Genomic DNA, 24,291 nt, shown 5'->3' with positions numbered 1-24,291 from the left:
ATCACGTGAATAACAATACACATACCTTGCAAACTATAGAAGGAGGTCAATCAGATCCACGGCATCAGTTTTTGCATATCAACATTGGAGCAGATAAGAATTGATCAATTTCCAACGAGCCATACAAGAGGAACAAAAGGCACATCGATAAGCTTGTCATCCAAGTAAAACAAATTGCAGTCAGGTAGATAACGGAAAGACAAGTTACAAACCAAGCACGGGCACTAGACAAGCTTCTATCCAATTAGTGACTCGAAATTGTAATGACATGAAGAATGATCAGATACGATCCCAGCAGTACATGAGAGAGCCACACCTCAGAAATTCTATACAATCTAATAGAAATTTCATATCCATACAAATAAGAAAGTGGCCAATAGATTCAAGGAGATACTACAGAATTAAATAAGAAAATATATATGAATCACAAATGGCAGTTAACCAATAAGGACAATAACCGGGGACAACCATATTCAAGGAAGTTATCTATCACCAAACAAATATAATTCGTATTGGACATAGTACGGGTTGTGCATTGCCAGGAAAGAACAAATCGATTCTTTCAGTCGGCATATAATTACAATATTCACAGCTAAATTGTGGTGTCGTTGCCATATACACCAAAAAGAGAATACTGTTGGAATAGATATGTATTCCATTGGTCCATCAATTGTTATACACAGATACACATGCATGGCAAATACATATGAACGGAGTCAGTAACAAGATATAATATAATCGAATGGTATAGAATTGCACAGCATCCAATGTATCCAAAACTTAAATCACAGACAATTTGTATCAGAAAATCCAGTGTTTTATACATATATTATCAACCTTATACAAATAGGAAGGCAATTAAGTAAATGCCCTAAACGGGACACCACATAAGCCAACGTCTTCAAACTTCAACAATTGTGGAGTAACATGAGATCAATCAAAGGTTGTAGGTAACCTATAACCTGGACTAAACCTCTAGGTTCTAAGTCGATTCCTATATGATTGATTCTAATGATTTCACCTATCAAATGAAAACTGTAAAAAGTTGGATGGAAAAGGGATGAAAAAGCTTTAAAGTGCAAAAACCTATGGTGTTACACCATTAATTTGACTGTAACAAACATCTTGCCAAGCACAATTTGACAGCTTCCAGCATTCTAAACAAATACAATTCTTGATTTAGGCACTTCACACAAGTATTTCGGAGGAAATTCAGAACCTAAAGATATGAAAAGGAATTAATCACAATTAATATCTTCAAAATATAAAAGATGCAAAATGAGACATGATTTTTAAGGTTTCAAATAAGAAACACAAGAAAATAACATCAATCACTACTAAAGCATACAACGCCAGAAATAGATCCAAAATAAATTATATAAACTGTCAGTCTTTGAAAATGCATGGTACCAATTTGATTCAGTAAGATGATAAACACAATGCCTAAAATGACAAAGGTTCTCCTTCCAAAAAATGAACCCTTTATGTATCAAAAAGAGAAATATATAACACAAAGAAACGTGAATCGGAATCGGATCGGAATCGGCAAGGCCGAATCGAATCGTGAATCGGCAATGAATCGGCAATGAATCGGCAAATTTGAAAAAACCCTTTAAATTTAAAGATTTTAACAATTTAAAACTTATTTCATGCACCCTTTATTGAATATAACTTAAGCACACTATAACATCATCAAATAGAAGTTAAAACTTAACATACATAAACATGAAACATAAAATCCATCACATACGTAACTATGTTATCTAAGATTCTAAAATGTAAATTGTAGGCTAGCTGAAGTAAATAGAAATCAAATGATCATAATGATTTAAATCATAGAATGTATGTAAGATGATCCATAAGACATCAAATCATAAATTTATGTAAGAATCTAAGATGAAGATCCATGAAAGTTTGAAACTTTGAAACATATGTCTATCAATGATTCAGTATCAATATCTGTAAACAAAATATAAAAACAAGGCTCCAGCTCAAGCCTCAGGCTCATAGTCATCATCATCCTCAACATCATCCTCAAGCTCGGCTACAGCCTCAGCCTCAGCCTCTGAGTATCCAATCTGCCTAGTAGCAAGGCGTCTAATGTAGGTCCTAAAGGACTGTCGAGCCATATCTCCCGCATATAAGATGAGCTCACGAATGTCGCTAGGGCCTATGTCTGTGCGTGCACGTGTGCGTCTACCAATGCCTGAAGAACGTGCTCTAGCTGCCTCAGCCTCTATATCCACCTGGTCAATCCACGCACGGTCTTCCTCAGTGAAGACTGGATCTACAACCTCTGTGAGCCACTCTGATTCTGGATCAATCTCCTCCAAAATGATCGGAGAGGAGTTAGTGCCCAAAATCTGTCTGATCCTAAGACAGAGGTTGTAATGAACGAAGACAAGATCATTCAACCTCTGCACTGTCAACCTGTTTCTCCTCTTCGAGTGGATGTGCTCGAACATGGACCAACTGTGCTCACATCCAGAAGCGCTGCTTGGCTGACTCAGAATACGAATGGCAATTTTTTGAAGTTTTGGGGTTGTGGCCCCAAACATTTGCCACCATCTATCTGAAATAAGGGAAAATAAAAATAATTAGTCTCATTTACAAATTACAAATTACAAGTTAACTCTAAAATTACATAATCAACTTTAAGTTTAGAATCTAGATTCATGAACATTGAATATATAATTTAATTTTTACCTGGCTGTATTGTTTCCCGAGCATCTATGGCTACCCTGCTAGAGAAAAGTGGCCCTTCTTTATTATTGAACTTATCAAGCTCAATAATTGCAGCACTGCTATCCTCATCAGTACTCAACCTCTGGATCACTGTATATAATCCGGTGAGAACCTCCTCATCCGCCTTGAAGTCAGGACGGAAACGAAATGCCGAATTCAAAAAGTAAGCTGCTGCATGGATGAGTCTGTGGAGCTGATTTTGCCATCTCCTATCAATGATGTCCCAAATAGGGGCATACTTCTCCTGCACTCCTGCATACTGAGCTCTAATGGCCTCCTTGGCCCTATCCATGCCCTCATATATGTAGCCCATAGAGGGCTTCTCCCCATCAGCAGTTCGTAGGAGAGATACAAGAGGCTCAGTGGCCTACATATAAAGTAAAACAAAAATTTGAGTCATAACTTAAACATAGAATAATTCAATAATATAAGGTAAAACTAAATCATTAAACAATTAGCATAGTAAACTGTAAAATATTAAATGTTAAATTGCAATAAAATTACCTTAAGTATTTCTCTAGCAGGTTTCCAAAAACCATCATCATCAAATATGCAATCCACCACATCTATCCCTGCAGTGGTCGTAGCATAGGAAGATGAAATCCACTCCCGCCCAACAAACATGCTCCTCAAATCATCCCTTGATGTCAACAAGGACTGCAAGGTGATGAAATTTGAGGCAAACCTCGTGATCCCTGGACGAGCTAACTCTTTGTCTCCTGTGTACTTCCTCATTGTGCTAAGGACAAATGAATGATTATAAATAAACTTACATATGTTTTTTGCCCTTTCCACACATGACTTGACCCACTCAAGTTTGCCAATTTCCTCCAACATGAGGTCAAGGCAGTGTGCTGCACAAGGGGACCAAAATATGGTGGGGTTCCTCTCCATCAAAAGTTTGCCTACAACAATTTTAAGATAATTAGAAATTCAAATTTCAAACATGTTAGAACTTAGGAAACTTAGAAATTCTAAGTTAGAATTAGAAAAAGTTCAAAATTCAAATAAATTTATTTTCAAAACTTAAAAAGTTAAAAGTTTACCTGCAGCAACATAACTTGCTACATTATCCGTCACCACTTGCACCACATGTTGTTCCCCCACCTCTGCTATAACTTCCTCAATAACCTCACATAAGTATGTGGCGTTTTTTACATGAGCAGAAGCATCAATGGATTTGAGGAACATGGTATATCCTACAAGTAACAAAACAACGAATTATAATTACTATTAGCAATCAACAAATCAAAATTTGAAATAGTCAATCACGATTCAAAATTATGTATGTAGGAAAGTAGAATGATCAATCACCTCCACAGGATACAAGAAAATTGAGGAGTGTTCTTCCCCTCCTATCTGTCCAACCATCAGTCATGATGGTGCAACCCTTTTCGATCCACTCCTTTCGGTTGTCCTCAAGCTCATGCCTCATATCCTCAACCATTTCCTCCAGGAGGTATCCACTCAACTCAGCCTCAATTGGGGCTTTAAACCCCGGACCACAAATGGTAACTGCATCTATCATGTTCTGCCAATAAGGAGTCCTGTCACAAATAGATAATGATATTGATTAGAAATTTAGATGTCAAAAACTAAAATCATAAAACAAGTAGATATAATTAAAGTTTTACTTTTACTTTTAACTTTAACTTTGAAGATAACAAAGAAAAAAGAATCAATTACCTGGCTGCAATAAATGGAATGTTGCAAAAGTACCAGAATTTGCAAATCTCTTTTCTGGCAGCATCATGAATCTCCTTGTTCAAACCCATGCCCTCAAGCGTGGGTTGGGAGCCAGGAGTAGTGCGGGGCACAAAGTAACTATCCATTCTGCTTTTCCGCACTCTAGGCCGCAATAGGTTGGTGTTGGACTCTGTCTCAGTATGAGACCGACTACCACTAACACTCACATGAGCACTAGCACTAGGATGAAAAGGAGGCCTAGAAGAACCCTCCCCAACACAACCTATGGATGCGGAAGCTGATGCAGATGCACTTGCAGATGTAGATGCGGTTGCGGATGTGGGAGCACGGGAGCCAATACCTCTTAACCCTTCAAGTTGCATTTTCTTAGTCAACTTGTCTTGTTCAATTTTTTCTAATGCCACTAAACAAGATCGTTTTGCCTCAACGGTTTGTTGAGTGCAAACTGTGACATCATGGCCAGGTATGCCAACAATGTGGTATTTCAATCTATAGATACCTCCCGAATTTATTTTTTCTTTGCAAAATATACATTTTGTTTGATATTTGGTTCTCCCAGGAAACTCTTCATTATATTTCCAGCATTCATCTTTTTTACCCATTGTGGAAATTGGAAAATGAAAGCAAAGGGCTGCTGCAATAAAAAAATTCATGTAAAAAATCAAAGTTTGCAACTAATAAACAAAAACTACAAAACAACAAACCCTAGTTTGCAATTTAGTAAAACTAAAAAATAAAAAACATTCAAGATTTGCAAATGAACACTAAAAAAATTTAACAAAAAATGCATACTACACTAACATGCAAAAAAAAAACCAACACTTACCTCTTGCAAATGAGTTGAGGAGTGTTGATATTGACTCCTTAATGCTCCCAATGCAATTTATGGCCTCCCCAAATGGACTTCTGATCTCTTTGGTGCTCTTCCTTCTTGCCGGTTGGAAACCTATGGATTCTCTTTTCTCTTCTTCTCTCTCACTCTTCCTCTCTTCTACTCATACTAAGCAAATAGAAGGCTCTTTAGGGTTATAACAAAGAGGAAAGTCAACTTAGAAAGCAAATAAAACATGTGTTTTTTTTTTAAAATTGAACTTTCTATCCTTGCTGCCGCGGCCGATTTCTGGAGATTCACGATGGCGATTTTGGCGATTTTTGCCATGAATCGCCGATTTTGGCGATTTAGGCGATTCACAAGAAAAAATCGCCACCAGCGATTTCCGATTCCAAAAAAATCGGGAGCCATGAATCTTATCGCGATTTCGGCGATTTCGGCGATTTCATGGCGATTTTTGGAACTATGATATAACAACAATGAAACTCAACCACTTCCCCACAAAATAGGAAGTGTGGGTCGGATATCAGGGAAATCTGCTCAAAATAGGAGTCCCCAATCTGAAAAATGATGCCAATTGTCTTTCTAACTGTGCCTCAACTATATGTCTATGATGACCACTAATAATAACTCAAGAATCTCCAAGAATAACTCAATAGTCATCAATCAAGACTCCTAGTCCAAAACGACCACTAAGACACCTGGCAACTCAAAAATGCCAACATGACCTGATCATATGAGGAGACTGGCTTTCAAATTAGAAGTGAACTTCAATCCACAAATTTAGGCATTAATATATAAAAAAACTCCTATAATGATTTGAGTTATCTTTTAATCACTATTTTGATGAATTAAAATTTATTGTTAAATAATCAATTTATAAGGCACTGATTATTATAATAATAATTACAACTTTCCTTATTCTCATCAAAACAATAATATATTTATTAACATAATATATAACTTTAAATAAACAAAGTTATAAATTATGTATAACTAGAATAAATCTATCTAAAGAAATGTCGATAGATATCTATTATAAGCATGATTAAAATTTAATTTACTACATCTAAAAATATTTTTATTTCCATTTTTTTTTCACTTAATTTTTTAATATTTTGCCTCGTTTTTGGACACACTAAAGTTTTTTTTAATTTTTTTAAATGATTATTTATATCTCTTAATTTATAATTTTTTAAATATTTTATGGATCATTTATAACTTTTGAAATATAATATACCGTATTTATAATAAATATTAAAATCTTGACATGTAGATGGTTGTCAAATTTAACCTAGAAAGTAAATGTTAACATTAACACGCTCACACCCTACTCCACCCATTCTGCCATTGTAGAATGCCTATCAGCATTAATAAATCACTATAACTCCCTCAAAAATATTTGGGCAGACCCAAAATTGTATTGAAAACCAATTGAGGAAACAATAAGACTCGAGCTAAAGTGATTTGGCTTATTCCAGCAGTCTAGAAATCAGAGAGCAATGAGATGTTAGGTAGGGCTGAAACCCTAGCCTCCATGATCGGAACAAGACATGAGTTTATTCATGATTTTATGCCTAGTTTTGGTATCTGGATGTGTGTTTCTTTTGCTTTACGTTGACGTGGAAGCCTAGAGCTATTTGCCAAAAAGGTTTTAGTCTTTTCCTAGAGTCTCAAACCCTCATTTCTATAGCCACTATTCTTTTGCGACTATGATTGAATCTTCCTTGTTTTCGTAATGTTTGAGTTTTGATGGAGGTATTGTGACTTTATGTTTGTTGTCGAAACTGCTACCATGGGGGCTTATGAAGGATTTTAAGCCAATGAGCTCGATTTGGTTATATTTCAACACCATTCTAAGTCGCAGCTGAAGTATTTTGTTTTTGTTGACTTGGCATCCTTCTGGAGTTTATCGTGCCTAATTCTGAAGGTTTTCTTATTTTTACCTTCATTATCGCATGCCACTTTTTAAAATGTAATTTTCTTCATCCACAGGTCTGATTCCAGTATCTATTGTCATTCGTGTCGCCATAGTTGGAAGAAATCATGGGCTTTTAATGCACTCATTTCTACTATTAGCAACTTCATGACTGGAAGGTGTTTGTTACACCTATGTAATGTCCCTGGTTTAGCAGGTCTCTAAAGTGTGGATTCGTTAGGTCATCATCGCAACCCTTGTGAACCAACGATTGGATTTGGGGGCCTTTGTTGAGGTATTGCTCTTTTTGGACTTACTATTTTTAGTAAGTCACTCTTGGTCAGTTTCTATTTTGGGTAAACAATTCAGGTAGGGTGATTGTTTGGCTTTGATATTTGATCTTTCAATGACATCTTGATGAAGTCATATTTATTTGGAAGAATGTTGGGTTTAATGAATATTTGATGCACATTAATTATCATTGTGTTTTATAATATAAAGTGTCAAGACATTATATTATAAAAGTTGCTTTGAAGTGAAAGGTGTGTGTATGAAGCTAAGTGGCTCGAATTGTCTTATAAATATGGCTTTTTGGAGAATGGAAGATCATCTTGAATATTATATTTTTCTTTGCTCAAATTATCCTGCTGAGGGTTTGAAGAATTATCTGAGATTTTCATTGGCGATTGTGCTGAAGTAAACAATTGTCGGAATTCTCCTATTGTGATTCCTATGGCTAAGAAGATGTTATTTCTGAAGGAAGTTAACTGCATTTTGTGGTACAAATCTTAGCTACTAAACTAAGATTTGACTGGGGTTTTATTGGCAGCGGCAAGTAATTGGCAATGTGTGCATTGGAATCAGTCTAGACACCAAACAGCAACGGCATTTGAACTGGACAATAGCAGCGGCCAGCAAGGCACTTCGAAATTATCCCTGAAATTGGCATGGGCAACCAGCGATTCAGATTGACATCAGACGTCAATCCTTCCTGCCTGCCATTAACAATTGGGACGATATCGATTAACTCCAGCATTGTGCATTTGAACCTTGGGGTTGCGTTGGAGTTGAACATAGCTATCGCTGTACGGAGAAGTAGTTTCTAATACATTCTAGACACTCCTTTCAACCAGCAGCACCAGTGGTTATGCTATAAAATCAGGTTTCTCTATGAATTCAAACATTGGAAATTCAGATAATGATATTTGTTAAATTTCTGTTTTTTATTGCCACCAATAATATTCAAAGTGATTTCAGAGTTATTGTTTAGTCATAGTATTTTCCTTTGCATCCATTAGATACTCGGAATTTTTTTTTAAAAAGAGAATATATTTAAAACACAAAAACATTGTTCATTGGCTCTGTCGAAGTGTACATAAGTGGTATCAGAGCGGTTTCCTGCCAGCCTGCAGGAATTGGTCTCAGTTTGATCAGAGAGATGCATTTAGAACTCTTCTTACCTTTCTTGAAATGCGATGCAAATTTTCTTCCTCTTTTCACTTCTGAGTATTTTGAAAATCTGATATATCATGTAATAGATGACTGTTATTTTCTAGAAATTTGAAATTTGATGGATGGATTAATCTATTTCCTTACATTATATTTGCAAAAAATTGCAAGGTAAATGAAGGCACATATAATTTTCAGTTCTTTTTCCTGCATTTCCTTCATGCTGTCATTCCTTTTCAGGTTAAAACATCAGATCTGTTCTGAATATTTCCTCGAATATTTATGCTTACAGGAAAACTCGAAACATACCCTCTCTTTCCCAAATTGAATAATCTTTTCTTTTTCATGCTTACCCTCTTTGCATCTGTTGAGGTTTTCATATTTTCTGTAGATTTGACATGATAAGAAATATACACATGCTTTCTTTCATGTTTTACATTCTGGGTATTTGGAATATATGGAAATAGCTATTTCTTCCTTGTTTAGAATCTACTCCTATTGCTCTGACTGGAGAATCTCACATTGTTTGCTTCTGGGTTTGATGATATAGACATTTTGTTGTTGGTGTCATTTTGTTGTTGGTGTCATGATAAGAAACATCTTTTTGTGCTCTCCTTTTAGCACAGATGTAGTACCAGTTTCCACTATTATTTTGCAGCAGCGACCTCTAGTTGAAACTCTTTTCTTCATTTAAATGTATTGAAAGTATATCAACAGATATTCAGATTGTTATGAAGAATTCCAGTTTTCTATTATTTCCTCTCCATGGGCACCTTACTTTTTTCACATACTTGCTTTTTACCTTTGGTGCTAAACTATTACTCCTGCAAATATAAGTTAAAAATTTTCCATTTATACTTACAAATGTAGTGCAATATGTAGACATTCTGCCTGTAGTATCTATAACATTTTACTTGCAGCATCTTATCTCACTGTATTCACTCTGTGTTTATCCTCTAAATGATGCATTTGAGTGCGATTAAATGTCTGGTGTACTTGCTTCTGTTCTGTATCTGCTTTCTTTGCTCAATCATTGAAAAATTCTGTGAGATACATGTAAACAGGTAACAAAAAGCCTTCTAAATTTTCAATAACCTTATAAATTTAGACTTCATTCTCCTTTGTCACTTTGTTGTTGCTATTCATATATCTGATTTAAATAACATCCAGTCTCATTGTAATTGCAGTTTGTAGCCCTTTTATATACAATGACCATATACTTGCTTTAACTTTATTCATTCTGATGCCTTTTCTTTTTTTATTTGTATAATGCATGAATACTGATTGAAGCCAGTTATTTGCATACATCTTGACTCTGTTTGCAAATCCTTATTCTATTTGAGCCTTAGACATTTCAATGTGACTGTTAGAAATATTATGAATGAATATCTGCTCCCATTCTTAGTTCAGCATTGGATGTAATTATGAATTCTCAAACTCTTTGGCATTCAAGATTTACACTTAGCCATCTTCTCACACTTGTTTATATTTTAAAACAAAAGGTTTCAAAATAATCAAAAAATGTAATTTTGTCCCTTTAATGCTTTATCTTCTGAAACTGAACTTGTTGAAGCATATCTTGTTGTAGAAGTAAAAGGTTTAATAAATAAATACGTCCCTTTAATACTTCTATCATTCTATTATGGATCAGTTGCATTAGTCATGTCTCTAATGAGTATGCAAGGCTCAATAACTTTCGTGGGAGCCTACGCTTATATCCACGTACTTATTAGATATAGGATGCTGCACAATAAGCAAACATGTTAGTAATAAAACATTCTATGGTATGATTGTTTGTCTCTTTTCCTATTTTTATATGCTCTTATTTTGTGGAGATGCAAAGCATGATAGAAGTATGAGTGTTGAAGTGAGATGTGTGTCATGTCCCCTTCTCAATTTTAGTTTTGGGCGACAGAATTAATCTATCTCCACATCTGGATAGATTAATATCGACTTCAGGCAGGATGCTATCCAGTCACAAAAGGAAAATTTAATTTAATATATTCCAGGAATTTATTATAGGTGCAGAGTAAAGTCACTTTAATGTTTTAAAGTTATTTACTTTATAAATAGCTTTAAGTGACTACAGGACGAAAATGACTTTTAATCCCACATTCTTTGCACATGGTACTTTTCCCTCATTCCGAGGTTATAAATGCACAAGTTTGCATTGGGATGAACACACAAGGAAATTTATGAACAAAATATTCTAAATCCTGGTTGCTTAAATGTGATTGGCATAAGACGTTGAGGACGAAACCCCTCAAGTTTGGAAATACTAAGGGAGTTTGGACGTAGCCCCAATCTTCCTCTATTCTCTTCAATTTGCTTTGGTGTGGGCATAAGTCAGCAACAACATGAGAGAAGTAAGTTCAGTTAATAATTTTGTTTGGAAAGTAGAATGGTTATTTACAGATGATTGCTCGCCAGGAGGTTTGAACATTTCAGTTAAGCATTACTAGCCTTAGATGTATCTAGTCGACTGTGAAAGTAATCTACAGGTGATACGCGCGAGCATTTAACTGGCTGAGATGGATTACCATTCACGTCTGAAAAGGGTTTCATGAAACCCGAATGAAAAATTAGTGGTGTGGAGTCAGCTAAAATTCTGAGATAGGCGTCAGCTCATAGTATCCAGGGACCACATTTAAGCAGGCATAGGGAACCCCGAGTTAGGAAAGAACTTGTTCGACTTGCAGCTCTCGGGTTTGATAAAAACGTGAATAGCTTCTCCAGTCGCTGTGTGCTATGACAGCAGTCGCGGAGTGGAAAATAACGTGAGTTTTGGTGTTTAATAAACCCTGCTGGGTGATTTACTAACAACACATCTTAGAGTATATACAATCGCTGCCATACTAAAAAAGATAATATCGCAGTCTTAGAAGGAAGCGAGTTCGGGTGTATGACTACTACAACAGACATGACTACAAGAGGTCTATAACGTTTTCTTCTGCAATCTTCATTTCGTGTTTGCCTAAGGAATTGCTCTGATGCTGTAAGTGCAAAATATTATATTAAGTATATGTGACCACACTAAACACTAAGTTAAAGGAAAAATAGCTTGTAATGTGATTTCATTTTGACTGGTTCTGAAATAAAATTCCTTCCAGTATTGATTTAAGCTGCTTGCTATATACAAACTAGGTTTGCTTCAAACTGTTGGATAAATTTAATTCTTTGTTTCATTTCCTAGTTCGTTTAGTCAAACAACTCAATGACAGTAGAGCAACATTAAGATTATTCTAGAAGTTATGTGAACTGTTTGACAAAATTGTTCACATGGATATACATCAATATTTGTCGTGAAATTTTAGGGTTAGAATATTACAGTGGTATCAGAGCCACAAACCCTGCCAGCTTGTGGGGAAAACTATTTTTGCAGGTTCATGAATGAGTAAAAGGCAGTATACATTCCGTCATCTTCAGCTGGAAAAGACAGAATCGTCAGATCATCTTGTGGTGGAAGATAGTTATTTAGTGGATGAGGATATAAGCCTTCGGCCAAAAGTACAGGTTGAACAAACTACTAGATTTGAACAGGTTCGAGAACAAGCACTAGTTTCTCCAATGGCACGAAATGACGAAGCAATAGATAGGGAAGTAATGGAAACCATGCGGGCCATTAGAGAAGGGCAAAATAACATTGCTGCAGCGTTATAGCAGCTCACAGGTGCCATGTAGCAGTTAGCTCTTGAAAATAGGAGAGCGTTGAGCCATCACAGTGGGGGTGGTAGCATAGCAGGTACACCCCGTACAGCAAGAACTCCAACTCGGAATACAGATAGACCCTTGATGCCTATTTTTATGGGAAATAATGTTGAAGAAGTGGCTCGACCCGCAACTCCAGCCTTGTTACCTGATAATATTATAGCTATATATGATGAGTGGGATGTACTTCCAGATCCAATTAAACAAAATTTGACTTTTAATCAATATATGAACCAAAAGAGGGAAGTTGAGAGACCTCAAAATGATAGAAGGCCCAGGATGCAAAACAGGGATCTTAAACATGCCATGAACAAATTAACACTTCCCACTTTTGATGGAGGCAATAAAACTACAGCCAGGGCATGGATTCATAAATTGGACACCTACTTAACACTCTAGCCCATGACAGAAACAGAAGCTATTAGATTTGCCACTATGCATCTTGAGGGGGCAGCCTATGATTGGTGGCACCATGGACTTGTTACCCAGGATCACGGACTCATCACTTCATACGAGGTTTTCAGCTCAAAGCTGATTACCCATTTTGACAGAAAAAATATCGAGGTCTACTACCGGGATTTGGCCCAGTTACAGCAGAGCGGGACTTTGGATCACTATATAGATGAGTTTCAGCGGATATCAGTGATGGTACCAGATATGTTCGAGTAGCGCAAGGTGATGTTATTCACTGAAGGATTACAGGACAGATTTAGAGGTTTGGTCAAAGTCCTAAAACCAAACACCTTGGATGATGCCATTAAGGTTGCTCATGATTTGGACACACCTAACTCATTGTCACAACCTCCTAAGAAATCCTATAAGGGATCCACTTCTTATAAGGGGAATAAAAAACAGCAAAAGACAGACACCCCCAAATTGGATTTTGAGACACGCAATGAATTAAGGAGGGAGAAGTTATGTTTTACTTGCAGGGAGCCTTGGACTCCTGATCACAGATGCTTGGGTAAAGGCAAAATCCACTATGTTGAGGTCCATTCTGAGAAGGAAGAGGTGGAAGAGCCACAGGAAGAGGATATCAGTGGGGATAGCGAGGAGGAGAAGGAAGTTGAGGGGCAGCCTGGTAAAGATAAGAAGAAACAAACCCCTACTGAACAGCCTCTAGTTTTAGCTACCCTTTCGAGTGATCCAGCATGTCATCCTTTTAGGGTGAAAGGGGTTGTTAGAGGCCAGCATATTATTTGCCTTTTAGATACAGGAGCCTCACATAATTTTATCAATACACAAATGGTATCTAGGAGGGGATTACAGGTAGTGGCCATACCCGAGTTTGATGTTAAGGTAGCTGGTGGAGAAGTTCTGAGGTGCATAGAGAAGGTAGCTGGACTTCAGATTCAATTTGATGGTTATCTTCTAGAGTCTAATTTTTATGTGGTTGATTTGGACAGACTAGATGCTATTTTGGGAAGACAATGGTTGAGTACACTCCGTCGATATACATTTGATCACGAGACTATGCAGCTAGAGTTTTTACCAGATGATAGATTGGTGATCCTCAGAGCTATATCTAATAGTAGTCCCAGGGTGATTTCAGCTCATAGGATGGAGGCTATTTTAAGAGACGAGGATATAGAGTGGGCTACTCAGTGTTTCATCTCATCCAAGGAGACACAGGGTATAGGACAGCATTATCACTGTGACATACAATCAATTATAGATAAGCACAAGAGAGTGTTTGAGGATATTCTTCCTGGGGTTCCTCCAGATAGGGGATTTGAGCATATTATTGAGCTTGAGGAGGGAGCTAAACTTGTTATCACTACACCTTATCATCATCCCAGGCATTACAAGGAGGAAATAGAGAAGACAATAAAGGAGCCTTTGGATATGGGGCATATCAGGCCCAGCTCGAGTCCCTTTGCATCCTCGGTAGTGTTGGTTAAGAAGAAGGATGGCACCCTTCGAATGTGCATAGATCACCGCGCATTGAACAAGAGGACTATCAAGAACAGGTACCCGATTCCCCGCATTGATGAGTTGTTGGATGAGCTTCATGGGGCAGTTTACTTCTTTAAGATAGATCTTCGCTCAGGGTACCATCAAATACGAGTCCGGAAAGAAGATGTGCATAAGACAACCTTCAGATGCCATTACGAACATTACGAGTTCTTGGTGATGCCATTTGGGCTCACTAACGCACCAACCACTTTCCAGTCTTGCATGAACCATATTTTTAAAAAACAGTTAAGGAAGTGTGTTTTGGTATTCTTTGATGACATATTAATTTACAGTAGAACTTGGGAGGAACATTTACAGCATTTGGATGAGGTTCTTACTATCTTAGCCGAGAACTTTTTGTTTGCAAAAGAATCTAAGTGCGAATTTGGGTTGACTGAGATTCTTTACTTGGGTCATGTAATTGGAGCTGAGGGAGTTAAGGTGCACAGGAGAAAATTAGAGCAATTTTGGATTGGCCACCACCGAAGGATGTTTCAGAATTGCGGGGTTTCCTTGGTCTATGTTCCTATTATCAACGGTTTGCCAAGGGTTTTTCACAAGTAACTACACCCCTCACTGATTTGACACGAAAAGGGGCTTTTTCTTGGACAGAGGACGCCATGGTAGCATTTAATAAGCTGAAACAGGTGATGAGCTCATGCCCAATGCTAGCACTTCCTGATTTCTCTAAGCCCTTTGTTTTAGAATGTGATGCATTGAGAAATGGAATAGGGGCTGTTTTGATGCAAGACCGTCACCCTATTGCTTTTGAGAGCAGAAAACTGCGGGGCACTAAGGTATTATATTCCACATATGATAAGGAGATGCTGGACATAATGCATGCGTTAGCAAAATTCAAGCAGTACTTGGTAGGAAGTAAATTTATAGTTAAAACTGATCATAATAGCTTACATTACTTCCTAGAACAGAAGGAACTGAATGAAAGACAGCAGAAATGGGTTAGCAAGATGCAAGCATATGATTTTGACATTGAATATGTCAAGGGAAAATATAATGTTGTTGCTGATGCTCTATCTCGTAGACCCCCAGTACTAGATTGTTACATCACTTCTGAAATTTCAGCAGATTGTAGATCACAGCTTCTAGTGGAGTATTCCAAAAATGCACATGCATGTTAGATTTTGGATGGCATAATTCAGGATGAATGGTACAAGGTATTGAATGATATTATATACTATAAGGATAGAATCTACCTAGTACCCAATTCTAAACTTAAGAAAGACATTATGTGCGCCACACATGATGCACCGACAATAGGGCACCCTAGGTTTTTCAAAACTTATAGGAAGATTAGAGAGAGATTCTCTTAGAAGGGGCTTAAGGATGATGTGTTACAGCATATTAGAGAGTGCCAAACTTGTCAGTAGAACAAGTCTGAACAGGTTTTTCCAGCAAGATTACTTCAGCCCCTCCCCATTCCAGCTCAGAGATGGGAGAGCCTTTCTATGGATTTCATCACCGGGTTGCCGAGGGTCCAAGGCAGGGATTGCATCTTTGTAGTGGTGGACAAGTTCACCAAGTACGCGCATTTCTTCGTGATATCTGCAGATTGGTCGGCTTCCCAAGTAGCTGAATTGTTTTTTCGAGAGATTTTTAGACTCCATGGATTACCTAAAACCATTGTAAGTGATAGAGACAATAGATTTCTCAGTACTTTTTAGCAGGAGATTCTCAGGTTGACTGGTACAGAATTGACTCCTAGCACAAGTTATCATCCACAGACTAATGGCCAGACCGAGATAGTGAACAAGTGGGTGGAAGGTTACTTGAGGAACTACATTGCAGGTCAGCAGAGAGCGTGGGTCAAGTGGCTATATTTGGGGGAGTACTGTTATAACTCCACCTATCATATGTCTATTCAGATGACTCCTTTCCATGCACTCTATGGCTATGAGCTTCTTTCCTTTATTGATTTGGCTTTGTCAGACAGTAGAGTGCCATTAGCTAAAGATTGGATTGAGGAGCAACAAGATATCCTTAGAGCTCTCAGGGATAATATTCAGCAGGTGCAGAATCAGCAGAAGTTGTATGCTGACCAACATCGCACAGAGCAGAGTTTTGAGGTTGGAGATAGAGTTTTTCTTCGGCTATAGCCTTAAAGACAGAGCTCATTGAAGAAAAGCGGGGCTGAGAAACTTAAGCCTAGATTGTATGGACCTTATTATATCACCAAGAGGATAGGAGAGGTCGCGTATGAGTTGGAGTTACCTGATGACAGCTGGATCCACAACGTCTTTCATGTCTCGTGCCTCAAGAAGGCAATGGGCCAACAGATTGTGCCATCAGAGAGTTTACCTCCACTTGATGAAGTGGGTAAACTTGTTTTGGTACCAGAGGAGGTGATTGAAACCAGGGAGAGGAAGCTACACAACAAGACTATCAGAGAATATCTGATCAGGTGGAAAGACTTACCTTATGAGGATGCCACTTGGGAAGGCAAATCCATATTGCAGCACCCGGCATTGAGATTGCTTGAGGGCAAGCAATCCCGGGAAGGGAGGACTGTCATGTCCCCTTCTCAATTTTAGTTCTGGGCGACAGAATTAATCTATCTCCACATCCGGATAGATTAATATCGACTTTAGGCAGGATGCTATCCAGTCACAAAAGGGGAATTTAATTTAATATATTTGAGGACTTTATTAAAGGTGCAAAGTAAAGTCACTTTAATGTTTTAAAGTTATTTACTTTATAAATAGCTTTAAGTGACTACAGGACGAAAATGACTTTTAATCCCACATTCTTTGCACGTGGTACTTTTCCCTCATTCCGAGGTTATAAATGCACAAGTTTGCATTGGGATGAACACAAGGAAATTTATGAACAAAATATTTTGAATCCTGGTTTCTTAAATGTGATTGGCATAAGACGTTGAGGATGAAATCCCTCAAGTCTGGAAATACTAAGGGAGTTTGGACGTAGCCCCAATCTTTCTCTATTCTCTTCAATTTGCTTTGGTGTGGGCATAAGTCAGCAACAACATGAGATAAGTAAGTTCAGTTAGTAATTTTTTTTGGAAAGTAGAATGGTTATTTACAGATGATTGCTCGCCAGGAGGTCTGGACATTTCAATTAGCATAACTAGCCTCAGATGTATCTAGTCGACTATGAAAGTAATCTACAGGTGATACGCGTGAGCATTTAACTGGCTGAGACGGATTACCATTCATGGCTGAAAAGGGTTTCATGAAACTCGAATGGGAAATTATGGTGTGGAGTCACGGCTAAAATTTTGAGACAAGTGTTAGCTCATAGTATCCACGGACCATGTTTAAGCAAGAAAAGGGAACGCCATGTTAGGAAAGAACTTGTTTGACTTGCAGCTATCGGGTTTGATAAAAACATGAATAGCTTCTCCAATCGCCGTGTGCTATGACAGCAGTCGTCGAGTGGAAAATAACGTGAGTTTTGGTGTTTAATAAACCCTACTGGGTGATTTACTAACAACAAATCTTAGAGTATATACAGTCGCTGCCATACTGAAAAAGATAACATAATATCACTGTCTTAGAAGGAAGCGAGTTCGGGTGTTTGACTACTACAACAGACACGACTGCAAGAGGTCTGTAACGTTTTCTTCTGCAATCTTCATTTCGTGTTTGCTTAAGGAATTGCTCTGATGCTGTAAGTGCAGAATATTATATTAAGTATATGTGACCACGCTAAACATCAAGTTGAAGGAAAAATAGCTTGTAATGTGATTTCATTTTGACTGGTTCTGAAATAAAATTCCTTCCAGTATTGATTTAAGCTGCTTGCTATAGAAAAACTAGGTTTGCTTCAAACTGTTGGATAAATTTAATTCTTTGTTTCATTTCCTAGTTCATTTAGTCAAACAACTCAGTGACAGTATAGCAGCATTAAGATTATTCTAGAGGTTTTGCGAACTGTTTGACAAAATTGTTCACACGGATATACATCAGTATTTGTCGTGAAATTTTAGGGTCAGAATATTACAATGTGACAGTGGCATTGCTTAGACCCATTGGATCTAATCATTTTTCTTTATGAATACAGGGTTTAGAGGCTTGGAGGAGACGTGGTTCAAGGCAGTGATCAAGCGGAAGTGACAAAACACAACACGACAAGTCATTACAAACAATGACTGGTGCCCTATGACCCTCTACTCTTTTCTCTTCTTTTATGTTATGTATTTTTGGCAGAGTAGGAACATGTATCAGTAGTGGTAGGGGCTAATCTCACGGTCAATTGTGTGAGAGATTTTATTTTCATCATTTTCCATTCATTCAAATTTGTAAATATCAATTGTATAATACAAACAACAGTTATGCTATTCTTTTGTTGTTCAAAATGAAATAGGATTTAGTAGTTTGATCTTGAGCTGAAAGTAATAAATATGTACCTTATTTTCACCTGTACAATATTTAGAACTGAACTTTAACATGAGTGAGAAATCAATAACAATAACCATACACAATAACACCAAATTTGTTAACTAGAGAAACCCTTGATCAAATAGAAATCCCCGGTGGGGATGGTAGCCAAAAAAAGATGTACTAATAGATAAGTTCCCTGTAAGAGGATGGACTCTGTTAGGTGCTAATGAAATACATTCAGTACATATCAGTCCCTGTTAGGAGTTGTGGAAGGCAAAAGGACACACTGTCCAAATAGCTTCAGAGTCAAGACCACTAAATGCACTGTTCGAGTGGCCTCTATATTATTCCAATCAGAACAATACAAAATGATCAATTGTCCACTAGCACTCTTTGCCAAACATAATTTTCTCATTCCTTGTGCCTCTATTGCACCAAATACTTAGATCTCAATACTAAATCTGCAAACTCGCATTACACAAATCCCTTAGATCGCTTACTTGCATATAACTTGCACTTACAATTCGCTTTCTTACTTCAATACATTTCTTACATAAATCATCACAAGGAAAACAACTTTCCTTTATACCAAGTCCTCAAAATAATTTATTGAGTCAGCCTTGAGGATTCCCCAATTTACAATACAACGACATTAAGATAAAACAATACATGTTAGATTACATCTTTTCATAATTAGATAATATTTTAAGCTCACAATCTTCACAAATCTTCACATGTGCGACCTCTGACTTTGCGGGCTCACTGACAGCATAATCATGATGTCTTCTAACTCTGACTACACTCAACTAGATTGTATCCCTGTCAAAAGATATAATCCAAACCATAAACCACTTCACAAGAACTCTATCTGTATACTGTCTTCTGTAAATCTCAAATAATTGTTACCAATCTTCAACTTTCTGCATGTGCTCTTAACCATGGAATAAGGACACTCTGTAGAACATGTCCTCAACTACGCTTGACCTCATCTTCAATCCTCGAATCATACAAACTCAAACATTGTCTTCTTCTATGTCAATCTTTAGTATATTGACATCAATGAAAAACACTGCCATGCATGCAACATATGATCATACTATCAATCTCTCAAATGCTTCCAACAATGCTAGGATACTCCCCCATAAGACTATCATCAGCATTTATGCTAAAAATCTCCCCCATTGGCATTGATGGAAATATAAATGAAAAACATCTAAGTTCCAAGAATACCAAACATACCACTTTGTTGCGACTACTCCACTATTGTAGTCATCTTTCCAAATCCTCTTCATCAATAAAATCTGAATCTTAGGAACAACTCTCCATCAGCACTATTCCTCCATAGATATACTTCCCTCAATACTCTTTACATCTTCTCCCCTATTCTTCATCTTCTCCCTTGTATCACATACATCTTCTCCTTTATTTTAATGTACTATGAGATGCTCTTCATGTACATCTTCTCCCGCATTGACATCAATGAAAAAGGCATCATTTATGTTAATCTGTTGCAAAAAAAATCTTTATCAAGTGTCCAAAGACACTGTTAAATACCAACTACCAAGAGTCCTTCATGACATACTCAAACACAAATACCCCCCATAGAGAAAGCATCAACATCCACTCTAGATAAACAATAATGTTTTATACTACTAGATTTATGCAATCTCTACATCATCTACTCAAAAGTAGGAAGGGACATAACCCCAAGCATACCTCTCAAGTGCTCAAACGTATCCTTCGGCAAAGGCTTTGTAGATATATTTGTTATCTGCTCCTTTTTGCTAACATACTCTAGTTCGATCTCTTCCTCTGCAACTTTCTCTCTCAAAACATGATACTTAATAGTTATGTGTTTTGTCTTATAGAATGTAACACAGGATTCTTAGACATACTCATTGTACTTGTGTTATCACAATGTATGACAACAAGCTTTGTAAACTCAACTCCAATATCCTTCAACATCCGCTCCATCCACATAATCTAATTGTAGTTATTTGTTGCTGCTACATACTCTGCTTCCGTTGTGCTTTATGAAATGCAATCTTGTTTCTTGCTTAACCAAGAAACCAATCTTTCTCCTATGAAAAATACTCCATGACTTGTACTTTTTTTGTCATTCATACTACATGCCCAATCCACATCAATATATGCACATAAAGTAAAGTCATTTGATCTGTCATACCACAACCCAAAATTAGGTGTACCCTTCAGATATTTGAAAATCCTATTTACTGTTGCATAATGTGCTTCTATAGGATCAACGTGAAATCTTGCAACAATGCCAACTGCATTAGCTATGTCTGGTCTTGTATGAGTCAAATATTGCAAACCTCCAATTATGGATTTGTACTTGTACTCAACAGTAGGTGTCTCATCTTTGCTAGATAACTTATGACCAATTACCATAGGTGTAGCAATAGGTTTACAACTTTCCAAACTAAATCTTTTTAAAAAGTCCTTCAAGTACTTAGTTTGTGATAAGTGATTACTTTCACTATTTGCACAATCTGTAGACCCAAGAAATACTTCATCTCACCAATCATGCTCATCTCAAACTCCTTCATTTCATTAGTGAATGCTTCACTTGCCTCATCAAATCCTCCAAAGATTATATCATCCACAAATACTTCAATAATTAGTAAACCATTCTCAATTTTCTTAAAATAAAAGTTACTATTTACAATAGCTTTAGCAAATCCCAATTAAATCAATTATCCAACTAATATCACAATTATCAACCTTATTAAATCTTAACGATATAAGAAATACAATCAAAAACCACAACAAGATATTCATGCACAATAACACCAAATATGTTAACTAGGGAAACCCTTTATCAGAGGGAAAACCCCAATGGGAATGGTACCCACAAGATGATGTACTAATATAAATATTCCTTGTTAGAGAATGGGCCCTATTAGGAGTCTATGAAAACATTCAGTACATATTAGTCCCTGTTATGAGACTTCAAATCTCTGTTAGGATATTACAACCCTATTAGAAGTTGTGCCAACCTTGTTAGCAATTCTAGAAGGAAGATGGACCCACTGTCCAAACAGCTTCAAGGGAAAGACCAATGAACCCACTGTCCAAATGATCTCTATTATATTCTTTGCAGAATAATAGAATTGAAGAGTACTTCTCCTTCCCTTTCCTCTTTCCTGTCAACCGGACTTCTGCTGCTTCTGATCTAGATACAGAATCACAAATTTTGCATCCAATAATCCCTTGGATCGCCTACTCACATTTACCAAACACTTTGCTCTTGTTCGCACTTCCTTCAACACTTCATACTTGATCACACTTTACAATCAAGGAAAATACTTTCCTTTATACCAAGTCCTCAAAACAATTCCTTGAGTCAGCCTTGAGGCTTTCCCAATTAATTATAATAGGACTACAATAAGATAATTAATTATTTCGCAACCACATAGCACTATCGGCTCACAGTCTACACAACTTCTCAAACGTACGACTTTAGGACTTGTGCACTCGTTGATGTCATCATCAGACTGTCCTCTATCGCTGTATAACTTCACATAACCTATTATATCTCTGTTAAGAGATAAAATATAATCATCAGAAATTGCTTCTTAGCTACTCTATTTCTACACTGCTCTCTATAAATCACGAATATCTTTTGTTTCGCTTTGACTTATGTTACGTGCACTTAACTCATCATCAGGACACAACATGGAAGATGTCCTTAAGCTTGCGTCACCTTATCATCAAAATGATGCCCGTACAACTATGATCTATGTCTATTACTCTGTCAGTCTTCATAGAATTACTGCTATGTTGACAATAATGACAAACATAGTCATGAATGCAACATATCAATACTGTCACATGCTCTCTAATGCTTAGGATACTCCCCCAAAGGAATACCATCAGCATTCATGCTAACAATCTCCCCCTTTGGCATTCACGACAACATAGATGAAAAATATCTAGGTTCCAAGAATACCAAACAATACACTATTGTTGTTGTTGTTCTCATCTTTTCAAATTCTCTTCATCAATCAAATCTGAAATCCTTTAGAACACTGCTCTATTCTGCATCACTTAGGATTGGCATCAGTTGTTTACATGCTAAACAACTCTCAACTTCTCCCCCATACATCATAACTCTTCATGTTGTATATCTCCCCCATTCATACTTAAGAGATGTTTTTCATGCATTCTCTTTCAATTGACATCAATGTCAAAGGCCTCATTATGTCAATCCTCTTTTCCAAATCTTCAACTAGCTCAACTGTCCAAAGAAATTTTTCAAGACCAATTACCAAGAGTCCTTAATGACTCTACTCGTCACAGATACTTCCCCCATACAAGAAGCATCAACATTTAGTCCAGTCAAACAATAGTGCTCTATACCATTGGACTAATGCAATCTCTGCATCATCTACTCTAAAGTAGGTAGAGGGATAACCCCAAGCATACCTCTCAAGTACTCAAATGTATCTTTAGGTTAGGGCTTTGTAAAGATATATGCAATCTAATCTTTAGTACTGAAATACTCCAATCTGATCTTTTTCTCAGCTACCTTCTCTCTTAGGACATGATACTTAATAGATATATGCTTAGTCTTAGAATGCAATACAGGATTCTTAGACATACTTACTGTACTTGTGCTGTCACAATATATGATAATAGGTTCTGAAAATTCTATCCCAATATCCTTCAGCATCTGCTTCATCCACATGACTTGATTACAATTATTTGTTGTTGCTACATACTCTGCCTCAGTTGTGCTCTATGAAATTCAATAACCAATCCTTCTTCAAGAAAGAATGAGATCAGAGGGAGATTTTACTACCTTTTCAAAGACTGTTCTTCTCTTTCAATGTTCTTCAACTATATTGATCAGCGGTGTCTTGCACTTTATCTTTAGGAGGCCACCCATCTTTGAGAGATTACCCTGCAGTCCTCTATACCTCAGGGGCATACTTTTGATCAGCTCATTACTGTCTTTTTCTCTCCCTCGTCTCCTCCACAAGGTTTGAAAAGGCCGTCTAGCACTTCTCATTCCAGATCGGTTAGACACTGCACTAATCTCTCCAGGCAACAATGGTCCTACAGCGGCTCTACACAGCATTCTAAGGCCATGGATCATTCACAGGTTTACCCCTCTATTACTGATTTCTTTGTGATGAGGAAGGACTCTTAGTCCTTTTCTTGTCTTCTTTCTTGTTTTGGTTCTTCTTAGTCACCATTTGGTGCTTCTGTTTTGGCCTGCTCTTTTGTTTGTATGCTTAGTCCCATAAACTTTGTTGGTTTTTTGAGGACATTAATATTATTATCTTATACTATCTTGTCTGTCATCCATACTACCTACCCAATCCACATTAGTATAAGCACATAGAGTGAAATCGCTTAATTTTTCATACCATATCCCATAGTTAGATGTTCCCTTCAAATATCTGAATATCCTCTTGACTGCTACATAATGATACTCTTTAGGATCAGCTTGAAATCGAGCTACAATCCCAACTACATTTGGTATATCCGGTCTGGTGTAAGTCAAATATTGCAATCCTCTAATAATGGATCTGTACTTCTTTTGCTCAACTATAGGTGTCTCGTCCTTGCTAGATAACTTGTGACCAGTTATC

General features: G+C 37.1%; 1 protein-coding gene and 1 long non-coding RNA gene across 3 annotated transcripts; one reads left to right on the top strand and one right to left on the bottom strand.

The window, feature by feature from the left end:
- Positions 1 to 1,800: 1,800 nt before the first annotated feature.
- LOC149550380 (uncharacterized) lies at positions 1,801 to 5,602 on the bottom strand. Of its 2 annotated transcripts, XM_089793411.1 has the most exons (7): positions 5,279 to 5,602; positions 4,432 to 5,086; positions 4,060 to 4,292; positions 3,792 to 3,944; positions 3,250 to 3,650; positions 2,707 to 3,112; positions 1,801 to 2,572 (listed from the first exon to the last, which is right to left on the bottom strand). In XM_089793411.1, exons 2-7 carry the CDS (start codon positions 5,052 to 5,054, stop codon positions 1,992 to 1,994), a joined length of 2,397 nt encoding a protein of 798 aa, XP_089649537.1. In that variant the 5' UTR covers positions 5,055 to 5,086; positions 5,279 to 5,602; the 3' UTR covers positions 1,801 to 1,991. The 2 variants fall into 2 exon arrangements, with proteins under 2 accessions (XP_089649537.1, XP_089649536.1); XM_089793410.1 differs by having other exon boundaries at positions 4,432 to 5,602.
- Positions 5,603 to 6,786: 1,184 nt separating this feature from the next.
- Positions 6,787 to 18,669, top strand: LOC149550379 (uncharacterized). The gene is made up of 2 exons (XR_016354515.1): positions 6,787 to 8,364; positions 18,354 to 18,669. It is a non-coding gene; the product is annotated as an uncharacterized LOC149550379 (long non-coding RNA).
- The last annotated feature ends 5,622 nt before the right edge of the window (positions 18,670 to 24,291 follow it).

The sequence above is a fragment of the Cupressus sempervirens genome, chromosome 7 (genome assembly GCF_028749045.1).
Source record: "Cupressus sempervirens isolate cs-2001-9-10 chromosome 7, ASM2874904v1, whole genome shotgun sequence".
In the NCBI taxonomy this organism is placed as follows: Eukaryota; Viridiplantae; Streptophyta; class Pinopsida; order Cupressales; family Cupressaceae; genus Cupressus; species Cupressus sempervirens.
This window is presented reverse-complemented; position numbering and strand designations above follow the sequence as displayed.